The sequence below is a fragment of the Schistocerca cancellata genome, chromosome 5, assembly GCF_023864275.1.
Source record: "Schistocerca cancellata isolate TAMUIC-IGC-003103 chromosome 5, iqSchCanc2.1, whole genome shotgun sequence".
Lineage (NCBI taxonomy): Eukaryota > Metazoa > Arthropoda > Insecta > Orthoptera > Acrididae > Schistocerca > Schistocerca cancellata.
Genome location: NC_064630.1, coordinates 153,565,136 through 153,576,392, shown reverse-complemented (window position 1 = coordinate 153,576,392; position 11,257 = coordinate 153,565,136). Strand labels below are relative to the sequence as shown.

Genomic DNA, 11,257 nt, shown 5'->3' with positions numbered 1-11,257 from the left:
AATGATCTGTTCTTGATGAATTCCATACAATTTGATAGAAGCTCAATAAAGGGCCCATGTCAATTGGTGTTAGAAAATGTTCAAACAATTGCACCAAGGAAATGCAAAATCTGTATACAATATGTTAAGAGGACTAAAACTTGGTTGTAATAGTAGGAGCCAGAAACTAAGAAATAATCAACTTTTTGGGTATTCCAAGATTAACTGTAACCAACAAAAGGGGTTTGTTAGCAAAGTATTTGCACAAATATGATCAGTGTTTCTTTGGTTACACTGGACATTTTGTGAGTACTGCTTTACAGGACTGAAGAGCAATTAATGCTGAATGGTATATTACAGTTTGCTTGCCATAAGTAATCTATGACAGGAAGAATATTGCATAATTCTCCATCATCATAAATGCAGCTGCCTTACAGCACTTGAAATGATTGATTACTTGACAGAGAGAAACATTCAGTTTATATCTGATTGCTCATATTCCCTAATGAACCATGAAATGACTTCTTTGTGTTCCCTTACTTCAAACCAAAAAATGCATGGACAGTAATTTCCTTGACCTCAAGAAGCTGTTGAAATCACTAAATATCATATTTTTTTAGGTATCAACACCAAAGTGGAAAAGAATGTTTCAAATATTTGTTTAAAAGCATTCAAAAGTGTATAAATTATTTGGGGAATATTTCGAGAAACAATAAAATTATTTGTTCATTAACATTTTTCTTGTTTTGCAAGAAATTATGAGGCATCACTCATAAAATAATAGTACCTGCTTCCTTCCACTTAAGTTTTACATGAAAAAACTGAGTAAATAATAATAAAAACAAACAACGAAACTAAACAACAACAAAAGTACAAAAAAAATAAAACAAAACAGTATGTACACAGTTATGAAGGAATGGAATTATCACTTTGTGGAATACCTTCTTTCTGTTCTCCACCCTTAACTTGATAAACAAATGAGTTAACATTTTTAGTCTGTACAATGTGCATCAGGTAGAACAAAAGATCAAATTTTGTTCTAATTGGTGATTTTGCGTGAGTGTTAGTGCTCAAATAGGATTTTGTCCAAAACCTAAGCAATTTATTATCTTTTCTAAGTGCCTGCACACTTCTCAGAATCTCTTTTATATGACGGGTGTCAAGCTGTCCTCAACTTTGAGGTATCATAAACGCTTAATGTATATCACTATAATTTGCTGAAACAAAGAAATGGAAACTATTTTATTCACATTAATTCCTTTACAGTGTTGTACATCAGCCTAATTCCATCGATAGATGACTGATGAAACATGAGTCAATTTTAAACAGCTGACATTTTAGTTTTGATGTTCAAGTACAACATAATGTAAATAATTTCAATCATCACATAAGTCTCTAGTATGTAATATATTTTAACTAACCTAATTTTCTCTAATAACTTTTCAGTGTTATAGCCTACGAATGGTCACATCAATTTCTAATCACAAGGAAATATTTACAGTAAACTGTATATAAAAATAATGAGCTTCACAGACAGAATACAGAAAACATGAATAAAAGTGATTATTTACTGAACACCTTTTATTATTAATAAGTGAAAATTCAGAAGTATACTATTATTCTTGTCACATTTTCTTAAGGCACTGATAATGAAGTCTAACAGACTGAGCGTCACAGTCTTCTTTCATACAAATTATTAATAAAATGCAGACTCCAGTCTCAAAATACTCAATTATTTACAGGAAAACTCGTTGAGACAAGTGGTTGTAATACATGATCAATCTTGTAATATAAATATTAACACATGTCCATATGGAGTTTTATAGTGTTAGCAGTACTGAACGGACAAGGACTAATATTAAGATTAAAGCATAACATTCCAACACAAATAATGAGCTGTATGTACAAATGTATGATTCTTTCCTTTACAGTTAATGAAATTGCTCATGATGTAATTAGTACAGCATATTTGTCTGTAAATGTTATGATTACAGGAACTCTATGTAATTACTATGACTGCTGTGTGTCAGCCACAGCCAGGAACTTGATCTAGCATACACCATCATTCCATGGTAGGCACTGAAACCTTAGATTTGAAAAGTAACGGGTTTTCTGTAGAAGTGACTTGGAAATGAGGCAGAAGAAAAGAGGCACAGGGAAAAGTATGTCTCTTATAACTTGTACTAATGTACATATGAAGATACAGAATAGACAGACTCAATGAAATTTCAAAACTTTTTAAAGCAATCCAATTAGTTTTGTAATGCACTGTGAAAGAAGAGATACTTGACTAATGATAGAGAGGGAGTCATACACAAAAGATAACTACCACTTTTCATCAGTAAGACCCAGCACATAATAAGAAATCAAAAATGAAAAAGATAGTAAAGATAAAAGAAAGAGACATATCTTACCTCTTATAGCTTTCATTTATCTAGACTTGCATTTATTTTTTACACAATATTCATTATTTTTGTTTTAATTCATATTATTAACATTACAATAAACTGCCACAATACTTACCACGAGGTTCAAGGATTATGGTTTAGCTGACGTGAATATGAAACAATGAAGTTTTGACTTTCAGAAACAAGAGGCTCATCCTCTAGAAATTAGATGGGGAAAGGACAAAATTAATAGCAAACTGTAGGAATAACATGTGGCCCATATGTTCAGTTCAGTAAAAACAAATTTTATAAGAAACTAAATGGTTTCATTCAACATATTAAGAAAACAACTGCATCTGACAGTGTAAAACTTGTGTCAAGTGGTAATTCTACCTAGTTATTTACTTTGAAAGATTTTACTTACTTTATTAATAACATGAACTAATTTGAGCACTCATCTCCCACACTACAATTCCAATCCATCTGAAAACCTAAGTATTTTTAAGTGACATAGAAAGCAATGTACAAGTACTCAAATGGTTAAGAATGTACCAAACACCTCTATTTTACACTGCTATTGTGTGTAGTCTACAGAATATCAGAATATTACGTGTTGCACGTACAGACTGTTCATATACATTCCTTTACTTCTCTGGACAGTTTTGTTGTCCGTGGAGATACAAATTAATCCAAAGCAAGAGGAAGCTTCACATTTTTTATGACTGTATCATGGTTGGCCACTGTTATTATCAGTAGTTTGAGATCAGGAGTAACCAAGTAGGTGGTCTCATAATACAATGAAGGCTCTCATGGCCAGTGTTAATTTCAGTCATAACTTCTGGGCTTTAAGGCCTTGCTTGATGCTTTTATTCAGTCAGATTTCCTCCTCATCTGCAGAAGGCATATTCACAGACAAATCAGTAACTGCATCAGTAGCTCGGGGGGGTCATCACATGATGCTGCACATGTGATTGTTAGTGACATCAATCTCAATTAAAAGCAATTGATTGCTACTCTAATGGAGCAAAGTTGCCATCCATGTCTTATTTAATTTAACTCTCTCTTCATTTCTATTAAAATTCTCATAGCGTTTATAAGTTGAGTATGCAGATGATGCACCATCTAGACTAGAGCACTCATCTCACAGTAACTCACCTCATGGTCTCTGTTTCAAAAAGCATATTCTGCTACAGGTGAGTTATCAATCTGTCCAAATGGGCAGTTCCCTTTATCTCCTTGGTGATTTTTGTTATTTGGGCATTACGTCACGTTTAGTCTCTTAATGCTGGAGACATCATCAGGGACTATAAAGACACTGTTAATAGTTTCAAACTAAAAAAAAAAAAAAAAAAGCTGAGCAAGCCAAAGCATGTATGTGCACCTACACAGCAGTTGAGTTATGATGCCATCAGATTGCTTGCTAAGATCGCAGAGGTGCACCGGCCTGTTATGGAGCTAGGAAAGCAGAAAAGTTGGTTCCGTTTTCCTTTTTGTAGCACTTAGGCCCGAGCGCTTATTAATTCATATGATCTCTCTGCACATTCCAGCATAATAATGATTGGACCTTGATAAACCTATAGGAGATAAATTTGGGGATTCCCTGGTACCAGTGCATGATCTGCTACTACCAATTGATCCATGCTGCCCCGATGACAACTGTTCTTGTGTTCTTTAAGCCAGGTGTTAATGCTTCTTTTGGAAGTTCTTATGCACATTGACTGGGTGTGCAGGGAGCTGCTACCAATTGCATCTTTACAGCCTTTGAAGATGTCTCTAGCATCATGAGATGGATCATTAGGTACAGAAACATGCCTCAGACCGTGGCCTAATGGCTATGTACACAAAAAAATGACACAAAGAATGTAAATACCAGCTGTGCAAGCTGGCATAGTTCCTTTTGTGTTCAGCTAAGTGAGTATTAAATACTTCTTTTTGTGGTTCCAGTATATGCTTGGTCACAGCTATACAGAATTTTTTACACACCAGCTGTTACTAGAGGCACATGTACGTCAGTTGTTTAATATGTGAGCCGGTTTACTTACAAAAAGAACTCACTTTCTAACAGTCAGCTTGCAAGAAAAACGGTTACTCCAATAGGGAGTCCAAAAATAGTGTGTTTTCAGAACTAATGAGGAACATTGGCTGCCAACAGGGAAAGTTTTTCCTCCTCCCTCCCCCCCCCCCCCCCCCCCATTTTTCAAGATTGCTGATCACAACGACAACTTCTGGCCAAGCACGAGGTTCAATCGATTTTAAACCAATGAGGAAAATGAAAGAATGCCATAGAATTGCAATACAGGTACATCAACCACTAGCCACAGATTGTATGTGTACAACTCCATGTAGTTGTGACTAAATATATACTGTAAACACAAGAAGAAAGATTAAAACATGGTTAACTGAACATAAAAGGAACTTTAACATTGGACTAACTGATAAACAGTCATAGTGGATCATGCCTGTCAAAATAGAGTCCACGAAATAAAATTTTGCAAGACAAGTACTTTAGCCGAGACAATGTATCATCATGCAGGCTTGGTAGAGAGGCAACAGAAATTTATAAGATCATGATAATTTTGATAGAAAAGAAGAGGGAGTTAAATAAAATACAGAAGTCATCTTTGCACCAGAGAGTAACAAATGATTACTTTTGATTAAGAATAATGTCACTGAACAGAGAGATATATGCATGTGGCATCAAGCAGCAAATTGTGGTGCCCACTACACAGCTCAAAATGTGTCTTTAAGTTTGGGATCTCTTTGAGCTTGTGATATAGCTGCTGCTTTATCCTTAAAATTTTTTTCCATCAATGGGGATAAAATGTCAGTTACTAGTTTTATACATCAACTGCAGCCTCTCCACCCAGATGTTTTAACTGGTGAAAGGGGCATGATAATTTATGTGGAGCACATTTAGCTTGTTGATGCAATTTTTGGCGAAACACACAAAACCACAGAAAAGCAACCAACATTGTTTAATTCAGTTTCCCTCTGAAATGAGGCACATGTTTTATCCCTGGATCCTGAATGACTTTGCACTGTTTGATACAGTGTTCAAACTACTCCACCCCCCCCCCCCCCCCCTGCTATACCTCCTCCATCTTTTCCTCTCCCTTTATTCCTATTGAAATAAATTATTACACACTAAATACTTGACTCTCTTTTTATCACTGGATGTAACTGGGGCAGGGGAGATAGAATTTACTACTTCAAGATAAAAAAATCCCTCACTGACAGCTCTCACTGACTAGACAAAGTAATTAATAACTATTATTGCTTACTCTTTCTACAAATGTTTTCGAAGTAAATTTTATGTGATAGTTGCTGACTTTTTATTTGTATATTTGCCACAGCAGCATGTTCCAATACTCACTGTTTCCTGATAAATGCTGACAACATTGCTACAAGAAACAGATGATTTACTTGATTTGCTTAAACTTGTTATATTTTCAACAAGAAAAAAGCCATTGCACGTATAAAAAGAGGCAAATAAAGGAACATTTCTATAATAATCAGGGTTTCATTTGTTTCACGAATATGTGGCTTTATCACACCATTTATGATCTCCATTATTGCTCAAATGTAGATAAACCTTTGTTTCATGTTACCATAAAACAGCCTTCATTATATAATAGTATACTGGAACAATCAGTGCTGCACATGTTTTGTCAATGAATCTTGTGCTCTGCTAAGAAAAATCTTTAACACTCATAGTAGTAAGTTTTTACTAATATTCTAAGATGCAGTTTTATCCTGAAGGTCAAATAAAAGATGAATTAAATATTAATTAAATAAGCTATGTACCATTTGGAAATCTGCTGTTACACAAACATTACCATTTGTATCTGAAGATCTCACTACTCACTAAATAGAAGTGCTAAGCAACTGACAAGTATGTAGAAAGCACAATAAACTGCTTAGTTCTTGTCTCCTGACACTGCAGTGCGAATGGTTTCATTAGCTCGAAAAAAGGACTTTGTTGAAAAGCTGATGATGTATTGTCATTTTCTGTGCCTGTCTGCTGATCAACTCTTTTTATAGTTGTCGATCCTCATATGAACACCACATACCACACCTGCTTTTTCTATTGAGGAATCAGTTATTATTATCAGTCCTTCAAACCAATGGATTGTAGAAGACTTTTAATCAACAAATAAGTACCAGTTTAATCTACACCATGGTACATATTCAACAACTGAACATTGTACGTCATTCCATCCTGTTTCAGAGAATGAAGAAAATACAAAAGACAATACTGGGTGTACGTGAAAACGGAGATGGAAATGAAATGAGAAACAAAAGTATGATGAAAATGTAGATGGCAGAAGTACAAGAACAGAAAGAATACATGAAATTAGATGTGTATTAAAAAGAAAATGATGATGATGATGATGATACTGAGTAGCTATCACAGGTAAGATGAGACATCTTACCTGTCACAGTACTCTATATAATCATCGTTTTTTTCTTTTTTCAATATACATCTAATTTTAAATATCCTTTCTGTTCTTGTACTTCTGCCATCTACATCTTCATCTAACTTTTTTCTCTCATTTCATTTCCATCTCACATACACCCAATATTCTCTTTTGTATTTTATGTGTGAGAATAAGGCACTCCTCCTTGTGCTTTTTAAGCTGCCTTAATACAGCTATCACCACTTTTTATAAAAAGGAAGATCAATGAAAATAAAAAATGTCAAAAGTAATTACTCTGAACAATACATTTTCCATATGTATATTGTTTGTTAAGAGCTTGAAACAAATGTAACTGATTGATCAGATTTTCATTCATTTTAAACACCAGAAAAAGAATATGAAGGAAGAAATTTCCATATACTGCCTCTAAGAGGCACAAAACTGAATGATAATTGCTACTGACTTATTTCATCAGTGTTTCCAGTCTTTGTGTGATAGCTCCGTTATATCCACTCCATCTCATACTGTAAAATAGATATTTCAATTATATATATATATATATATATATATATATATATATATATATATATATGTGTGTGTGTGTGTGTGTGTGTGTGTGTGTGTGTGCCGCACACACTGATTCCTCTGTCCACTAATCAAATCACAATTCAAATAATTAATACAAGTTTTTCTGTTGGTACTTATACAGTGCTGCATTGTGAAAACTCATTGGGTCTGTAGGAATATTTCATAAAATTCTTACAACATACTCTTATTAAACAAATAAACAATACATCTCCATTAAAGTATTGTCCACTGCCACATGTAGGTTTCAATAAATGTCTCAATTAATTCTGATTGTCTTTTTAATCTGTCTCTAATAATGATGGTATTATAGAGTAGTTTTTTTGGATAGTCCAAAATATTTAAAGTAGATGAGGTGACTAGTTTTGGATATTATTTTTATAATTTGAGGAAATGAAATGTCATGAGATTATCTGCACAGAAGAGGGCTGAATAAAACATAAATTTAGCACAGGATATCAGCCTAATAATACTGTAACAAAAATTGCTTCATGTTTATTACTGAATATAATCTCTAGAAGATGACTGCAATTGTAAAATGGATATGTTTTAGATAAATGAGGTGAACCGTTCAAAGAAAGAATCACAATGAAAATGCATATATATACTTACGAAAGTGATACTTTTTTTAGTATAATCACAAACAACATTTCATATAAAAAAGAACATTTTCATATTCAACAAATGTAAAATAGTGTGATCTCTGTACTAACACTTTACAGTATATTACAAATATAAACAAAATTTTAATCAGGAGTCTTCAAGCGTATTAGACAGAACATCTGTCACAAAGGAAGTCTAGTCACTTCGTAGAAGTGTTTGAAGTTTTTGATCTCTTACTGTCCTTACTGACTCCACTTTCAGGTGCATCAGTCCTCTCTGAGATGCTCTCAGCTTCTATCTGGTGATCCACAACAAGATTAGTTGGTTCCAAAACATATTCCTTACTTGCTACATTTTCAGCTTTGGTTTGCTCTGATAAACGTTTTTCTTTACCAGCTTCCTGAGTAGAGATCACCTTGGATTCTTCTGTATTTTTATCTATAGCAGATGTGACTTCGTCATCCTGAGACAGTTGGTCCGCAATGACTTTTGACAAAGAATCTGTTACAGATATATCTACTTTTAACTTTTTCCTTTTCTTGTTAGCTTTCTGAGGGCCAGTGTCAGGTGGTACAGTATCAGTTGCTTCTTTAAAATAACCTTTTCCTGTAATTTCTTCTTTTTGTTTTTTAAAGCTAGTTACTGGCATACCATCAATTTTCAAGTCAAGTTGCTTTTCATCTGCTATTTTCTCACTGTTTTTATGCTCATCTTTGACAGCTGTATCAGCAGTGTCCCCACTAATAACATCTGGGGCTGAAATAGCTTGCTCTGTTGCAATCTCAAAATCTTTGCTCTCCAATTGCAAATCCTTTTTTAAGGCAGCAGCTTTTAGATGTGAATCATCAATAGCTGTGGAAGGCAACTTCAGTTTCTCTTCTTGAACTTTTTTCTTGATATAATGCTTTACACTTTTGCTAAGACTGCTCTGTTTCATTTCATCTGGTTGGAGAATAATTTCTTCTGAATGATTTGTCTTTTCAGATCCACTACCAGCTTCATATGAAGTTTCTTCAGGCACAACTGTTTCCCCTTCAGTTCTGTCAATTTCACTTTCAGTATCTGTCTTACGTGCTTTGTCATTCATACGTTCCAATTTCTTAATTAGATTTTTAAGTTTTGCTCTTCTTTCCATGATTTTTGATTCCATCCCATCACCCACAGAATGGTTTTCAGTTTTGACCACTACACTCTCTGATATGTAAGTTGTATCTTTTACTGCTTCAGAGGGCTGGCCTGCAGAAGTTGTTTGGCGGGCTGATTGTTTTATTCGTCCGACAGGAGGTGTTTCAAAATATTGTTTTATTTCATTAGAAGGTGTCTTTGGTTCTTCACCTTTGTCCTCCACACTCTGCTTTAGCAAATCAGCCTGAAAATTGATTTCAGTTTCAGTCATAGGCTCTTGAGTTTCATCTTGTGCAACATCTGTAATCATTTCTTCAGTAGTGGTAATCTTTTTAGCTAATTTTAGTTTTTCACGAACAAGTTTTCTTTTTAGCTCTCGCTTTGTATGCAACTCTCCATTTTCTTTTGCACTGTAACCTGTCATGACAGCTTCTCTATTCACATTCCTTGCATTTTCTACAGAACTCTCAGGGTTCTGAAGAAAACTGTCAGCTTTGAATTCCAGTTCCATTTGATGTTGTATATCCTGTGCTTTGCTGATTTCATCTGCTGTTGTGTCTTTTGATGCAGATTTCTGTTTTTGTGGCATATCTCCTTGTGATTTAACTTTTGTTTTATATTTTTCAATTATTTTTTTAATATTTTCTTTAATTTTCAGATTTCTCTTATCTTCTTGTGTAGCTGGAATGTCTGTCCTCTTGCCTAGTTCACCTGTTGTAGCTTCTGACTGTTCTTCAGTCACATGTCTTGTTGGAGTTTCTAAAAAAGCTTCTATATTTACACGTTTGTCTATCTTATCTTCAATATCGCCAACACTTTTCCGAAGCTCATCTGTTTCAGGTGACTCACTCAGACCTTTGACTTCTAACTCTTCATCAATTTCAGATACCTCTGACTCTTCATCAAATGCAATAGTTTCCTGATTTTCTAACTGCATATCTTCAAAGAAGGCATCTTCAGTTACTAAGGTAGCTTCACCAATTTCAAGGGATCTGTATTGTCGTTCATATATATCACTCTTCAATTTCTTCTTCAGAATGAATATCATGGGTTTTGTCTTTATCTTTATGGGTGGAAATGTGTTATAGTTAAACATAATCTGTGAAAATCCTTCTACTGAATCCAAAATTTCATGCGTTTTTATATATGGTTTCAAATTTGGAGAATATTTACTTTTTGCTTCAATGAGAAGATGCGTAAAATGCATCATGTCTTCACTTCCATGTTGCAGTCCTTCTGTTTTATTGTACCTGAAACAAACAAACATGACTCATACTCTTGATCATTGTAACCCATGAAAAATTACAAGATGGCCTTTTTTTATGGTACAGTTATGTTTAGGTGCGTTGCAGCACTGTAAAATAGATGTTCAATTTAAAAAATCAGAATGAGTGTTTAACCAACTCTACATGTTGATACTTACTGTGAAATATTCAATTATTTGTACAAACTGTTCTAACACTTGCACCAGAACTCTTTCTGTCTCATTAACAGATTTATCAAAAAAACAGTGATTAGCAATTCTGCTTCATTTATGCAAAGGTGAAATCAGAAAATCAAGACTCTTCAGAAAAGTGGTGTGAATCTTCTTCTCTTTGTATCCTTCATGCCAAAACTGTATATCTTGGAATTCACTGCTCTCTGACAGTCTTCAATGAAGACCTTCTTCACAGAGGTCAGTATCTGGCAGGAATTACACACATTTGAGGAAAAACAATTCTGGATAGACTAGAACAATGTTCATTAGAAACTTGATTCTTCATCCAAAAAGCTAAATTGAAATTTTTATTCAATGTAAAAGTGCTGGTAGCCTTACATAATGCATAGTGCTTGCTACCAGCATGGCATTAAATATCTCCCTTTCCAACTACATTGGAAAAAATGTATTGCCTGAAAAACAGTGACTTTTTGGATTACATATGAACTGAATAATCAGAATCAAATATTTTAATGTACTTAAAAGTATCTTCCATTGTGCTGATCTAATTAAATAAGTGGTAGAAACACCAGGTAAGAACGTCAACAATGTAGGAAAAGATGACTGTTACTTACCATAAAGATGATACTCTTAAGTTGCAGAAAGGCACAATTAAAAAGACACATACAAATGAGCTTTTGGCCACAGCCTTTGCCAGAAAGAGAAACACACACTGTTTATTC

At 34.1% G+C, this 11,257-nt stretch overlaps 1 protein-coding gene across 2 annotated transcripts in view; it reads right to left on the bottom strand.

Annotated features, from left to right (window-relative positions):
• Nucleotides 1-7,403: 7,403 nt before the first annotated feature.
• The window catches only part of LOC126189024 (probable Dol-P-Man:Man(7)GlcNAc(2)-PP-Dol alpha-1,6-mannosyltransferase), a 156,790-nt gene continuing 152,936 nt past the window's right edge, over nucleotides 7,404-11,257 (bottom strand). Inside the window, exon 9 of one of the 2 annotated variants that reach the window (XM_049930848.1) lies at nucleotides 7,404-10,347. In XM_049930848.1, the coding sequence (XP_049786805.1) occupies nucleotides 8,172-10,347 (2,176 nt within the window). In that variant the 3' untranslated portion in view covers nucleotides 7,404-8,171. The remainder of the gene's footprint in view (nucleotides 10,348-11,257) is intronic. The other variant, XM_049930847.1, reaches the window with a different exon arrangement.